Source organism: Macaca nemestrina, chromosome 7 (genome assembly GCF_043159975.1).
Source record: "Macaca nemestrina isolate mMacNem1 chromosome 7, mMacNem.hap1, whole genome shotgun sequence".
NCBI lineage: Eukaryota > Metazoa > Chordata > Mammalia > Primates > Cercopithecidae > Macaca > Macaca nemestrina.
This window is the reverse complement of record NC_092131.1, coordinates 56,997,877-57,013,383: the sequence shown is the minus strand read 5'-3', so window position 1 is coordinate 57,013,383 and position 15,507 is coordinate 56,997,877. Positions and strand designations below refer to the sequence as shown.

Below are 15,507 nucleotides of genomic sequence, written 5' to 3'. Positions count from 1 at the left end.
AGCAATCCTCCTACCTTAGCCTCCAAGTAGCTGGGACTACACTGCACCTATCTTTAAATGGTTTTCGAAGTGTAAAATTGAAGAAGGGTTTTCCAGGAGCCATAATTACTCACATCCTCAATATTTATACTACTTTGCAAAAGCCTAAAAAATATCTAGTATTTTGGATTGTATGGATAATAGCCAAAAGAGAATCTAATAATAATTATTTAAAAATGTTCCTTGTTCCTTCTTTTCATTTTTGGTTATAAATTTATTTTCCATTAAAGATTATTTCATCCACTTTCCAAAACAAACAGGAAATAGATGAGAAAAAGCAAATACTCTTATCATTCTAATGTAAATTTTTAAAGTACTTTGACATTTCTTTTTAGTTTTTCTCTGGAACCAGACTTATCGTTGCAGTCATTGTATATGACAATTTTACCTTCCCTTTCCCCCAATTTAATACTGTATCACAGGCATTTTTCATGTTGCCACCATCAATGGTTACCAAAATATCCCATTGAATGGGTAATCTTAATTTGCTTAATCATTCCTGTTCTCTTATTATTGGACATTTAATTTCTATCTAATATTTTGACAACTCATTCATTCATTATTTCTGATTTTTTGTTCCTAATGTTTTACTGTGGCAAAATATACACAGCATGACATTTTCCTTGTAACCATTTTCAAGTATGTAATTCTGTGGCATTAAGTACTGTCACGCTACTGTGGAACTATCACCACCATCCATCTCCAGAACTTTTTCATCTTCCCAAATTGAAACTCTGAACCCATTAAACAACATCCCCATTTCCCCTTCCTCCCAGCCCCTGGCAACCACCATTCTACTTCCTTTCTCTATGAATTTCACTATGCTAAGAACCCCTTACATAAGTGCAATCATATAATATTTGTCCTTTTGTGACTGGCTTATTTCACTTAGCATAATGTCTTTGAGATTCAACCATGTTGTAGCATGTGTCAAAATTTTCATCTTAAGAGCAAATAACACTTCGATGTATGTATACCATATTTTCTTTATCCATTCACCCATTGATGAATACTTTTGGCTACTGTGAATAAAGTTATTATAAACATGAGTGTACAAATATCTTTGTAAATCTCTGCTTTCACTTCTTTGCGGTATTATACCCCGAGGTGGAGTTGCTGGATTGTGTGGTAATGCTACGTTAAGTTTTTGAAGAATCACCGTACCATTTTCCATGGCAGCTGTACCATTTTACATTCTCACAGCAATGCACAAGGATTTCAATTTCTCCACATCCTCACGCACACTTATTATTTTCTGATTTTTTTAAAATACAGCCATTGTAAATGTGTAAAGTGGTATCTCATTGTGGTTTCAATTTGCATTTCCCTAATGATTGGTGATGCTGAGCATCTTTTCATATATTTATTGGCCATTTGTGTAGCCTCACTGCTAATCAGGTCTTTGTACATTTTTAAAATTGGGTGTTGTTGTTGTTGAGTTGTAGGAGTTCCTTATATATTCTGGATATCAATCTCTTATCAGATATATGATTTTCAAATATTTCTTACTGTTGCGTGGGTTGCCTTTTCACTGCTTGTGTCCTGTGAGACATAAATATTTCCAACTTACTTATATTTTGTTTCCTTTGCTTTTGGTGTCATATCTGAGAAATCATTGCCAATTCCAGTGTCCCAAAGGTTTCCCCCTGTGTTTTATCCCAAGAGTTTATAGTTTTAGGTTTTGTATTTAGTTCTTTGATCTATTATGAGGTAATTTTTGGATATGGAGTTAAGTAAGTGTCTAACTTCATTTTTTTTTTTTTTTTTTGCATGTGGATATCCAATTTTCCCCACACCACTGATTAAAAACACTGCCTTTTTCCCATTGGCACCCTTGTGAAAAATTATCTGAGCCAGTATGTAAGAGTTTATTTCTGGATTCTATTCTATTACAGTGGGTCTATATATGTGTCTTTAGCCAGCATCCACTATTTTGATCATTGCAGCTTTATAATAAGTTTTGAAGTTAGGAAATGTAAGAACTTCAAGTTTGTCCTTCTTTTTCAAGATTGTTTTGGCTATTTACATCGCCCAATTTTCTGATAGATGATTTGTTACTGCTTTTTAACTTTTAATAATAATTAAAAAGGAAAATAAAATGTAGGATTTAAAAATCTCTTTATTGCCACTGGCGAAAGGAACCAACTTTGATGGAAAGATTATTTTTGTGAGTTTTGGGGGGATCAAATTTAAAATTCACTAGTTGATTTATTTTCTTCTGACATCCAGTATGCCTGACAACCACCACCACCATGGTCTGGGCTCAATAAATACAAATTATTTTATTTTTTTATTCAGAAAATAACAGGAAGATTAAGCTTCCATTTCTTGGGGAGGAAAACCCCACAAGTAAAACACTTAAAAATTAAAGAGAGGTGACCTACAGCTAATATGCTATTCCCCTCTGCCGTGTGAGGCTGAACTAACTTGTTTCCAGGATGACATTTTTATATTTTGGTAGCCAGTGTATTGGTGCTGCTAGGTAGCAGACACCTCCACAGCCATCATTTCATTATCCAAATGATATCTGCCCTTGACTACTGCCCTGGAAGTCTGAATAACAAGGACAGATCGAATCTGAGCACTATAACCCAGAGTCAGTCTGCTCTTGAGATAAAATAGACTGAATGGTGGTGTTTCCTTTCCAGAGAATTCAGTTCAATGATGTATTAATGTACTGAAATAAATACATTACTCAGTCCTTATAAAATTCCATGTTTGCTTCTATAAATTTCCTTATCAAGTATGGTTTATTGGGTGCTGAAGGAGCTATCTGAGTGTTGGGGCTCTCTGCTGACTCTTAAGAAGCTTAATTGTTGCACTGCCAAAGAGCCGGGTTTCAGCAGGGGTTTGCCCTTGGCTCCTGCATTCTATGACTCAAGCTCCTTGGAAGGACTCAATATTCTTGAGTTCCTGGCTCTCAACCCCTCACTCTTGCTACAGTTGATTTTGGTCCACCTTTTTACATTTTAATCAACCATTCACAATGATCACAATAGCCTGTGATAAAATCACTGCTAAAAATTGAACTATAGGGTTCCCAAAGAAGCATTTTGGGTGCCCTGTAATTAACTTAGAGTTCCTGAATTAATTTAGCAAGATTTCCCACATTATAGAAATCAGCCGGATTATCTTAAATCAGATCTTTTAAGAGTATAAATACTTTCTCTCTAGCTGTCTTTATCAACTCTCTTACTTGCTACCTTCTTCAACCTGCGTTATTCATGCCACATTTTGTGATCATTTATTTCTACACTGAGTTTTTCATAGAAAATGATTCCTGGAAGCCAGGCCACCTCACTGTTGTCTTTGAATGACACATTTCTGTGCTTTGGCTCTGACGTGCCAGCGAACCCCTTGGCATCATGTGTGCAGCGGGCTGGATTCAAGAGGTCCTTTTCTCAGGGACAGAGCAAGTTGCAGAAATGACACAAATAGGGCCTGGGAGAACAGTTTTCCTGTTTTCATCTGCACTAAAGCCTAAACCAGCTCCCACAGGACAGTGAATTAATCTGTAGTCCACAGTTTCAGAGAAGGCTTTTAAAATTTTATCAGCAGAGCCACCATCTGTTCTGGATGGCAAATGCCTACTGATCATTTGAACAGTTTTATTTTGTTAAGTGGCAAATTTATAAGGTCATTTCTTGGGTCAGGATATGACACTGATACTTATTTGTTAAAGGAGAGTCTGAAGGACAGTTATGTCCCTTTGAATTCTTGACATTGTCAGTAGCACAGAGCAACCCAGGAGAGAGTATACAACAAGTTTTGTCCTGCCTGTCCACAATTACATTTCCATCACTAACAGACCAATCTCCTTCCTCCAGGCAGTTCATACGACACAACCAGAAGCAAGACCTGAGGTTAATTAAGGGGAATTTCATTCTTAACCCAACCATGACCTTCCTCCACCTCCATTTACCTCTCCATTTTACATGTGGTTCTTTTAACATTTTTCTTTATTTATCCTTTTTAAATAAATGTTTTTTTCTTTCTTTTCTTTTCTTTCTTTTTTTTTTTTTTTTTTTTTTTTTTTGAGATAGGGTCTCACTCTGTCACCCAGGCTGTAGTGCAGTGGCACACTCACAGTTTACCACAGCCTCAACCTCCTGGGCTCAAGTGATCCTCCCACCTCAGTCTCCCTAGTAGCTGGGACTACAGGCACATGCCATCACACCTGGCTAATGTGTATATTTTTGGTAGATATGGGGTTTTGCCATGTCATCCAGGCTGCTCTTGGGCTCAAGTGATCCTCTTGCCTTGGCCCCCCAAAGTGTTGGGATTACAGGCGTGAGCCACCGCACCTGGCCAATGCTTTTTCCTATAGTACTCTCTCTCATCATAGGCTTTGTTGGGATATCACTAATGAACTACAGCCTAAGTAAACACTAACATTCTTTCTCTATTTTAAAAAGTTCTTTCTTAAATATAAGCTGTGCCTTCCCATTATAGTTTAAAACAATTTCCCCTAAGCATAAGGTAATCCTTTAATCCTTTTTGTTTAAGGTCCAGTACAGTTGTGTTCTCAGTATCTGTGGGGGATTGATTCCACGATTTCCTGAGGATGCCAAAATCCACAGATGCTCAAGTCCCTGATATAAAATGGCATAGTATGGGCACATAACCTATGCACATCCTTCTATACACTTTAAATCATCTCTAGATTATTTGTAATACCTAATACAATGTAAATAGGTATTATGTTGTATTGTTTAGGGCAGGGGTCCCCAACCCCCGGGCCATGGACTGGCACTGGTCTGTGGCCTGTTAGGAACTGGGCTGCACAGCAGAAGGTGAGTGGCGGGCCACCTCCTTTCAAATCAGCAGCGGCATTAGATTCTCATAGGAGCAGGAATCCTACTGTGAACTGTGCATGCAAGGGATCTAGGTTGCCCGCTCCTTATGAGAATCTAATGCCTGATGATCTGAGGTGAAACAGTTTCATCCCCAAACCATTCCCCCCACCCCCCACCCCCCTGCAGCTCTCTCTCTATTAATAATAACATCATATTATTAATAACATTAATTATGTTAATTAACACAATATTAATTATATTATTACTAATAACATAACATTAATGATACTATGACATTTTATATCAGGGATTTGAGTATCTGTGGATTTTGGCATCTGCAGGGAATTGTGGAATCAATCCCCCACAGATACTAAGGAGACAATTGTACTCCATGGAAGACAATTGTCTTCCATGAAACTGGTCCCTAGTGCTGAAGAGGTTGGGAACCACTGGTTTAAGGAATAATAAGGAAAAGTCTGTACATGTTCAAGAGAGACTTTTGTTGTCAAATATTTTCAATCCATTGTTGGTTGAATTCATGGATGCAAAACCCATGGATATGGAGGGCTGACTGTACTTTTAAGATGCAAGCTTGAAGAGTTTGTTCTCCATGGGTCCTTTTGATCAGGAGGGAGTTTCTATGGGTCCTGTCGTGTCCTAAAGCATGATGACCAACTGATGCTTTGAATTAACTGTGTGAATTAAAGGTGAAGTGCTTTGGCTGTTAGATCTTTCTGGTAAAATAAAGAATTCTCCTATTTTTTTTCCAAGAGTAGAACATTATCTACCATATCATTGTCACATTCACTAAAACTTACAGCATTTAACTTAAGAAAGAGCATCTCAAATTTCTCACATGCCACCACTCTCCCCCATAGTTTAAGGCAAATATTTTCCCCATTCTCTGGATACCACCTTCTATACTAATGTTATTAATTTACCCACACTGGCAACTCATCATTTCAAAGGCAAGTCTGAGGCTTTGAGTTTTTAATCAAGAAAAGGATCATTTAGGCCTTTAAATAAAACACACACCTGTTTTTAGGAAGTCTTGAGGTTTTTAACAGTAAAGCTGTGAAATTTCTGTTCTAGAAGTGTGAATATCATCAATGCTTTATCAATAAACATGGAGTGAAATATGCAAAGCATGCTCTTAATGTATAGAATACTGTATCCCCATACAGAGAAGTTAATGAAAGAAGAAATTCAAGACATTGGGAGAGAGAAGCATATTGGGCAGTCCCAACTACACAGGAGAACATTTACCACTGAAGGCGCATTGCAATAAGAGTGAAGCAGTATGATGTGTTGTAGGATGTGAAGTGTAGCAAAGTATAGTGGATTACTCCATCCTCCTCAAAGTATGAGTTAGGTGCCTTCTGGAGGTAAGAGGTGTCACCCGTATCTGGGTTGAGGCAAAGAGTACTAAGGAAGTTCTGAGACTGACTTTGATTGGCATTGCCAAAGTGAGTAGGGAGCTGTTCAGGGGTGTGACCCCTAACTAAGAGGAACTCCAGCTGTGTGTGGAGCTTCCTCGTGATTCCATGGGTAGCCTGGGAACCCTATCCCATACAGTCTCTCTTGTGATTTTTGCTCCTACATGGTGGGAAGCAGAAGACTGCAAAATAATGCCAAATGAAACTCTGAAAGGAATTCATCATTCATGATGGGCTTGTAATCAATCATAATTGTGGTTAAATAATTAGAATTGGTTTCTACAGACTTCTGCTGAGGGCAACAGAAGGCTTCAAGTTGTTCCAGTGTGCCTAATTTTTCCAAATGTCTTCATTCTAATGGAATAACTGAGTTATTTGCCATTAGTTTTACAGGGATTGAGGTGGTTCTTGGCTTGAATTAGTTGCTTTTTCTTTCTAGTAATGACTGTAGCCAGTCAAATGGTATATATTTTTAATTTTTTTGTGAGCTGGAATTGTCTTCCTTCCTTCCTTCCTTTCTTTCTCCCTCTCTCTTTCCCTCCCTCCCTTTTTTCTTTCCCTCTTTCTTTCCTTCCTCCCTCCCCCTTTCCTTCCTTTCCTTTCCTTTCTTTTCCTTTCTTTTCCTTTCCCTTCCCTCCCTTTTTTCTTTCTTTCCCTCTTTATTTCCTTCCTCCCTCCACCTTTCCTTCCTTTCCTTTCTTTTCCTTTCCCTTCCCTCCCTCCCTCCCTCCCTCCCTTCCTTCCTTCCTTCCTCTCTCTCTTTCTTTCTTTTCTTTCTTTCTTTCCTCTCTCTCATCTGAATCAAAGGATGATTTGCCTGTTATAAAACAATGACAAAATAGCTGCAGTAAGCAGTTCATATGCCAATAATATCCATAATGTAAATTTGTGTTCTTAATATGCAATATAATTAATTTTTGGCAAACATAATGGGATCATAACAGGCAATACATGATAAATAATAACAAAGATAATGGTGAAAATAATGATAATTATTCTAACAAAATGCAAAGGTTACACTAGGCCTCAAAATCAAGCATTCTACAGGTAACTACAATTGGCATACGGAGGTCCTCAGTAAATATTAATATGAAGACTGTGTAACACAGTAAGCTTTATCATCAGCCCTCAGCATCCTTGCTGAATAATTTTGTTGGTATGTTAAATTTACCAACCACACATGGTAACTGAAAACTGAATTTTTCCCCAGAATCATTTGGAATAACTGTAACATTTTTTTTTAAGATCTTTCAGGATCTTAGTGTTCAAAGGTAATCAAGAAAATACATATCGCCTCTTACTATTCAATGTGTGAATTCATTCTAAAATATTAGAGAGCACACATTTAAGACAATTTCAGAGTTACGTCAAATTGTGAATGTTACATAAACAAAAATAATTTCTAGATATGTCTTTGGGCTTATCAAGAGAAAGTGGCATATGTAAAGTTTCTGAAGAAAGCATAGATCTCATTAATGGCACAATTTAGTTTAAGTGTTGTCATAAATCCCCTGTGAGGAGCACAGATAGGAAATTTAAGGCTTTCTTCAGCTACAGCAGACCTGGGAAGGATGTTAACACAATGGACAGACCAAGCACACCCGGGGGTCCAGTGTGCTCTGCTGACTGTTGGAATATTGCCCAAGTAGCTCCAAATAAGAGTTAGTAATATTTTTCTTGGAAGCTCAAAAACACTTCTTCCCTCAGTAGCTTTCTGACATTCGCATTAGTTCACTACATTTGGAAAACAGATATTTGGTTCCCAGCATTTTATCAAACCACAGAGTAGGATTAACTATAATTTACATTTCAAACCGTTTTCCTCAAACATGTCCACATCTGCATATGTCTCAGAAGCTGTTTTGTTTTTGTTAGCTCACCAAACTTTGTGAACTATTTTATACAATGATCAATTACGAATTCATGCCACTAAAGAATCTCCCAGGTTCATGGATAATAACACCAGTGTATGGGCTAATTCTAGACTATGGACTATGGTATCATAGAAAACAAGCCCCTGGAAACTTTTCTTCAGTGTGTTGAACGAAACCATATTTCCAGTCATTCTCTCTCGATCACAACATAATAGTTAATACACATTAAAGATCGTGCTAAGTGCTTTGCAATGCCCTGTGAGGTACCATTTCTAGCCTTATTTTACAGACAGATGAAATAAATTTTTGAGTCAAAGACTTGCTCAAGGTGAGAAACCTAGTAAGTGAGAAAGTGTGTCCTCTCACTCCAGCCTCTATGACACAGAACATGGGCTCTTTACTACTCAGTTCCATCTTACTTCAGAACCAGAACTATTAAATCTGTTCAAGCAATCAGTGCTTTCAGAGAGGGACATGAGTAGATTATAAAGACTGTGTAAATACACACTCACTTTCCAGCATCCTTAGTTTTTTGGATTGCTCTAGGAGAGAGATGCCAGAAAAATACACACACAATTCCTCTCTTTGTCAGGAAAAAGCAGGCCCTCAGAGAACTCAGCCAAAGGGAAGCGGAAGAACATAAGATTACCCCTGCAGGACAGTGAGTGATGGGTTAGCCAACAAAGATAGAAAGAAGTACTGTGCTTGGCAAGTGATGTCTATAAAAGGCCAGTGTTTTCTCACAAACCTGAGTAGCAACAGAAGTGACAAGAAAGGGAAAAGGCAGGGGGAGAGAAGGAGAGCGAGCGAGCCGTGGAGGCCTGTATCAGTGGTCATGACGGTGTGAGTGGCACTGGTGGCTGTTTTTGGAAGCAATGACAGATATAATCAGCTGAAAACAGCAGAGAAACAAATCACTCGTGACAGAAGACAGAACAGCTTTGCTGCTGTGGGGGATAGCCAGCCACCTGTCTCTGGTTTCTGCAGTCCTTTGAGGTCTGGGCAGGAAACTCCAGCCTGGGCAGGGTGGAATGAGGGCAGGCAGCTGCCTCTGCTCAGCAGCCCCCAAATGCATCCGCATGCCCTGCCGGGGCAGCCCAGCCAGTACAGATGGACCATCAGAGGAGGGAAGAGGACATAGTCACGCGATGTGGCATCCCAGGGATGCGTGAAAGCCATTCCTGGGCAATGACATCTGCAGCTACAGCACAGTCCTTAACTGATTTTCTCACAGTCCTGTTCTGCAGAGGCAGCACGGAGCAGGAGGGCAAAGGGGGCTTCTCATGCCTTCTGCCATTCTTTGATAGGGATAAATGATGCATTCTCAATCGTCAAAAAATTCCCCCTTCCCTCCAGATTGCTGCCTTTATGTCTCTCCCATATAGAAAAACTGGAGTTGCCCTACCATCACCATGGGACTGTCCCAAACTGTTCACCATATTCTTTTAAAAAGTGCCGGGAAGTGTTTGCAATGTTTCAAAAAAGACATTTCCATTAAGAAAACAGTTAAAATGTTATGGCTAGGTACTTAAATAGTTGGTCCACTATTTAGTGGGGCAAACTGTTCAGTTTCATTTCCCAAAGACATTTGTGGTTTTATTTTATACAGTTCTATGTGATTCAAATGATATTTTGAGGACTGCTATAACAATAAAAGTTTGGGTTTCTGAAGGGTGCTCAAATTGAAGGGCTACAGTGACAGTTTTTTAGCCATGTTAGGCCAGGTGCTGGATACAGAAAACATCCATTGGTCCTCAGGCCTAACCGGATGGACCAAGACCACAGTGCACATGTGCTAATCACCCTCTTCTTCCCTGACAGCTTTGCCAATTCCTGCAGGTAGGAATGTAAGTGGTCATTAACACACACTTCCTATAATTTGGACTGCTCAGGTGCCAGCTCTTGTTACTCTGTGACCATTTTAGCTGCAAGTAATTTTGCCCTGTCACAACTTCTGTGACATTGGGCACCTCTCTGTGACCATTTTAGCTGCAAGTAATTTTGCCCTGTCACAACTTCTGTGACATTGGGCACCTCTCTCCTGGAAGCCCACTCTCTACCTGTGTTGGGGTCAGCTGTGGGTATAACTTATCTCTTCCATTGAACTGTAAACTCCATAAGGGCAGGACTCCTTCTGAGCCACCTTCATTTCCCTCCCTCCTCCTGCTCCCCTGCCCAGCACTATGAGCATATGGTCAGACCTCATTTCCCCCTTCATCCTAAGCCATGCCAACACTGCACACTACATACCCACCACCCGCCAGTAGCCACTCTGAGGCCTGCTGGCCACATGTGTGGGCCTCAGCTGATTGTCTACTGCTGGACCCCTTCTGGTTGGCTCTTCTCATCCACTCATCCTTCCTCTCACATCTTGTTGCCCTGCACCAATGGGGCGATAGATGGAATATCAGATGTCTCCTAGAGGACCAGTCCTGCCAATAGGGTCCCATTCTTATAGCCAATTGATTCCACCGTGTCATGACAAAATTCTGTGCAGCTTCCAACTATAAAGTTCACTTGAGAAGTTAAGACAAATCATGTTGATTTTCTAGAAAGTACAGATTCTATTTCTCAACTCAAAAGTACATTTTTGCCTCTGTATGGTCACTCTATCTAAAATTTCCACCCCCATCCCCAGTACACACTATCCTCTTATTCTACTTTTAAAATTTTTCTTAGCACTTTTTTACTAATGCACTCCACATTTTACTTACTTATTGCTATGGTTTCAATATATCCTCCAAAACCCATGTTGAAATTTAATTGCCATTATAAAAATATTAAGAGGTGGAGCCTTTAAGGAGTGATTAGGACATGAGGCCCCTGCCTTCATGAATGGATGAATGCTATTATCTTGGGGGAGGGTTAATTATCATGGGAGTGGGCTCCCACTTAAAGGTTGAAGTTTGGCCCTTATTCTCTTGTTTCCCATGCTCGCCTGTCCTTCTGCCTTATGCCATGGGACGATGCAGCATGAAGGCCCTCACCAGAAGCCAACACCATGCTTTTGGACTTCCCAGCCTCCAGAACCAAGAGCTAAATATAATTCAATTATTTATAATCACCCAGTCTGTGGGATTCTGTTACACCAACATAAAATGGAGGAAGACACTTATTTATTATTTATCCCTCCTGATAGAATGTAAGTTGCATAAAGGCAAGAATTTTGATTTATTTATTATTCCTATGTCCACAGCAGTTCCTGGCTGAGAAAAGTCACTCAACATTATTTGGGTAAATGAAGGAGTAAGCAGTGAATGAAGAGATGTGCCTGCTCCTTTCTGGCCAGACCACTGGCTACCCAAGGCTGTGGGCATCCTCTCCTTCTGTCCATGGGAAGGAATTCTCCCAGCCTGTCCATCATGCCTCCCAGGAGCCTGGCTTGTTGGCTTTATGCTCTTCCCATGATGCAGTACTTACCTTCAGCTTGTGCTCATGCTCCTTGTTGACGCGGGCCAGCAGCTGGGCTTTTCTTCTGTTGAGGGCATCGATGAGGGCATCGCATTGGGCCACCAGACAGGCTTCAAACTCCACACTGTTCTCCTGTGTAATAGAGCACATTTCTCAACTGCAAGGTGCTGGGTGCCTCAGGCTGCCAGAGAAAATAGAGCTCCCCCATCCTGCTGAAGGGAATGAAAAGGAACTCTGTCCACAATGCACATTTGGTAATTTTTTAAAAAATAACTGGACAAACTTTATTCTACACTGGTCATGTTTTGCTTTAAATTTAGATTAAAAGGATAAATATTTATCGCTTAAATTTATCAAAAGGAAGTCATCTCTACAATTTGAATTATATTAAGTAAAACAAAGCTATAGTTTATAGAGTTGTGTATGAATGCTTTTGAAGGCCACATATGTCCAGCTACGTATGATGGAAGCTGGCATTCAAAAAGGCAATGAGGAGGGAGTGGGGCATTGCTGAGGTATGAGAAATCATTAAATTCAAAGGAATAAAGAAGAAAAAGGATGGCACTGGTCTTCAATGTTAACAATAATCCAATGAGAACAGAAGTTTATAAGATACAAGAATAATGGGTAAAAGTACTTGCCCCTTTCATTAAGGAAAGCAAATAGTAGGCAGACAAAAACAATCAATGTGTGTAACAGGGATCACCCTGCCATAAAAATCAGATATGACCCAACACCTTGCAGGAGAAAGGCAACTTCATGCTAAATGAATTATAGCTTCCCTTTGATGTTTAAATTAAATGCTGGATATAACATTTTTATTTGATTTAAATCTGTACATGCCATAAACATTTATTTCAAGCAATTCTTTCAATGAGTTATACTCTGTTATAAAGGATAAGCCTTTCAATGTGTAACATATGCAATTGTGATTCTTAAACCATAATCTGAAAAAAAAGTAATTTACAGTAAATGAAAGCTAAATACTCACATATACATTAGTAGTACTTAAAAAGCACCACCCAGTTGAGGAAACTGTAAACTTTTGGGGGCTGGCAAGGAAGGCACAATTTTAATTTATTTAAGGCACAAATTTTAATTTATTACCAAAGTCATAAAGAACTGTGTCTCTTTATGTAATAATCAACTGGTAGGCATTTAGTAATTGTTTTCAAATGCAAGGTCTTCGTATAAGGAATGTGTTAGTAATTGCTTGAGCAATGCTAAATTTTGGCTTTCAGGGCAATTGCTTTTGAACTCTCAGAGAAGGCCCTTGGAAAACATCATTTAAGAGCTCTCTGTGCCACATGAAGGGTAATATTGGAGGGTGGGGTGAGGGCAAACCTTCCCCTTGTAAGCTCTGTCACTGATTTAGAGCAGAAAGAAAGCTTTGCTCTGATGAAGAGGCCCGGGCAGAAGCAAGCCTGGGGCTGCACATTTTATGCCAGTAGAGTAAAGAAAGAACTGATTGATAAACTCTATTGCTTTGGAAAACAGAAGGAAGTATACAAAACTGCTAGGCTGTTAGGGAATCAAAAGTTTAACATGGGCATGTGTGCCAAAAAAAGGCAAAGAAATTAGTGTGTAATTCTTTGAAAGGGTGGCTTACATTTAAAAATCCATTTCTGCCTTGACATGGTTAAATATGAACTTAGTCAACTTACTGGAGGCCAGGTTATTTCTGTGAGACAAACCTCAAAACATAAGAATGCTAAACAGTACACAGGGTCATTATTTTAGTGTTTCATACAGTCTATGGTTTTTCTCCTTCAGCTATAGTGGAGAATTTATGAGCTCTTAAATGCTGGTTGAACTGCTGGTCATTGTGTCTAGATAAAGCAATCTGAAATTGGAGTTGCCAGGGGATCGTGGTTGAAAAATATTTAAATGTCTAAGCAGAGGAGAAGCATTATTGTGGGTCAGGGAAGAAGAAAAGAAGAAAGAAAGGCAGAAAGGGAGGAAGAAAAAAAGAGGAAGAAGGAACAAGGGAGGAATGAAAAAGAAAACAAAGGAAGGCAGGAAGGAAATAAAGGAAGGAAGAAAAAAAGAGAAAACCGTGACCTGTTACCATTAAATGATACAATTATTACAAGGTGTTTTGGAAACCTACAGGGCTTTACCAACTCAGCAATAAGGATCCTGAATTTACAAAGAAACAGGCCTCTTTCTGAATATTCAGTAGCAGAGAATTAGGACCTCAGTGTGGAAGACAGGAACCAGTTGGAAAATCAGGCTGTGTTTCCGGCTTGTTGGCAAAAAGCAACTACCTTAAGAAGGGGTATCTTTGAAGCTGATCTCTGTGTGTGTTTGTATGTAAAGAACAACAACAACAACAAAGTAGGAATTTTCCCACAACACATAAAAGTCAAAGAGGAGAAGGAAACTCTCCCGCCACACAGTTACGTATTAACCCACGGGTTTCCTTGTGTCCCAGTTAACACCCGTACCTGGATCTGCTGGACCATGTTGCGGAGCTGCACCAGAAACTCCTTGGCTTCTTTGGCCCTGTCTGACAGTCCGTTCAGCGCCTGGGAGAGCTGGCTCTGCAAAGACAAAGAAGGAAGCCATGAAGCTATAATCACAGGAAGCAGCAACAAGGCCACACAGGTGTTTTCAGTGAGACTCAAAACTGGAGAGTCATCAGCCTCCTCAGATTCCTCTTGTCTGACGTTAGACCTTTTTGCTGGCATTTGTATGGGTAGATTCCGGTGTCCAAACTCCCTGGGCTCCTGAGTAGTTTCTCCTTGGAAGCAGTGAACACTTCTGGCCACAGCAGTCAAAGGCCCTCACCAGCCAATATCAACCTAGAATTTCTTCATCTCCTTCACTCATTAACTAAGCAATCATTTATTGAATACATATTATTTGCTAAGGACTAAAAAAGAAAAACAAAATAGTGAGTCAGATGATCTAATTCTTATCAACGTTACTTAGCACCAAGGGCTGTTGGTCTGGGATTAGGGCAGAAAGAATGAAGAGAGTCAATAACAGGATGAAGGAAGGGGTAGGTATTGGTGTGATCCTCTGTGATCACTTAAATATAATCACAAATTCAAAGGGCAGGACGACATTCCACTCCCGCCTCACCCATGTCCTCTTCCTTCTCCCAAGTACAGCCCTACTGCCCTAGCACATTTGTGTCCTTTCCACACTAGCCTCCTACACCAAGGCTTATTCTCTTTCTTTCTTCCCACACCACCCCATCCATATGAGGAGGCAGTTCTGCTGGGTTGGCAAAGTGTCCAGGTAGGTACTTGCTCTTCCAGCCTCCTCGTCTGCTGGGGTGGCTGTGGTACACAATCCTGATGGACGAGACCTCAGTGGAAGTCTGCTGGGGACTGAAGGGGTCTGGGAAAGCTTTTGTGTTTCTGCTGATATGGAACCACTGTGATTGATGCAGCCTCTCCCCTGTGGTTCCTGACTTTAGGATGGATGTAATGTCTTCTGGCTCACATGAGGAGAAGGCCAATAGGGTATGGGTGAAGGGATGGGAGGGGAAGGAGCCGGGTTCTGACGGCATCTTTGAGCAGCTGAGCCAGCACCTGAAACCTTCACCACTAGCTTTCTTGTTATGCGAGAACAATTAACTCCTATTTAAGTCACTGTTCTGGAGTTTTCTATTGCTAGCAGGAATTTATATCAAGTATCACTGTACTTGATACAAATTCCTTCCCCTCCTAGCAGTCTGGGTCTACCCTTCCGTACCTCAGGTACAGAGACAGACTCCCTTTCCTGCACTGCCTTCTTTGCAAACTAAAGCCTATTCTCCTTGCCAACACAATGATTCATCTACCCTTTCCTTTCTGTAAAAGGACAGAACCTTAAAATTATATCTCTTGGTGCTGTGAATGCTTTTCTCTTATATTTGTCTTTTAAATACAAAGTTGGACACTGACTGTCTAAAAATATGCACACCAAATGCTTGGTTGAGGCAATGTAGGATGGTAGAAA

At 40.0% G+C, this 15,507-nt stretch overlaps 1 protein-coding gene across 12 annotated transcripts in view; it reads right to left on the bottom strand.

Moving 5' to 3' along the window:
* LOC105481832 (tripartite motif containing 9) overlaps positions 1-15,507 on the bottom strand; it is a 272,687-nt gene that overhangs the window by 36,735 nt on the left and 220,445 nt on the right. For all 12 annotated transcript variants that reach the window (XM_024792879.2, XM_071100196.1, XM_071100195.1 and 9 more), the window contains 2 exons: positions 14,004-14,099; positions 11,566-11,688 (listed from right to left, as the gene is read on the bottom strand). In XM_024792879.2, the coding sequence (XP_024648647.1) occupies positions 11,566-11,688; positions 14,004-14,099 (219 nt within the window). The remainder of the gene's footprint in view (positions 1-11,565; positions 11,689-14,003; positions 14,100-15,507) is intronic.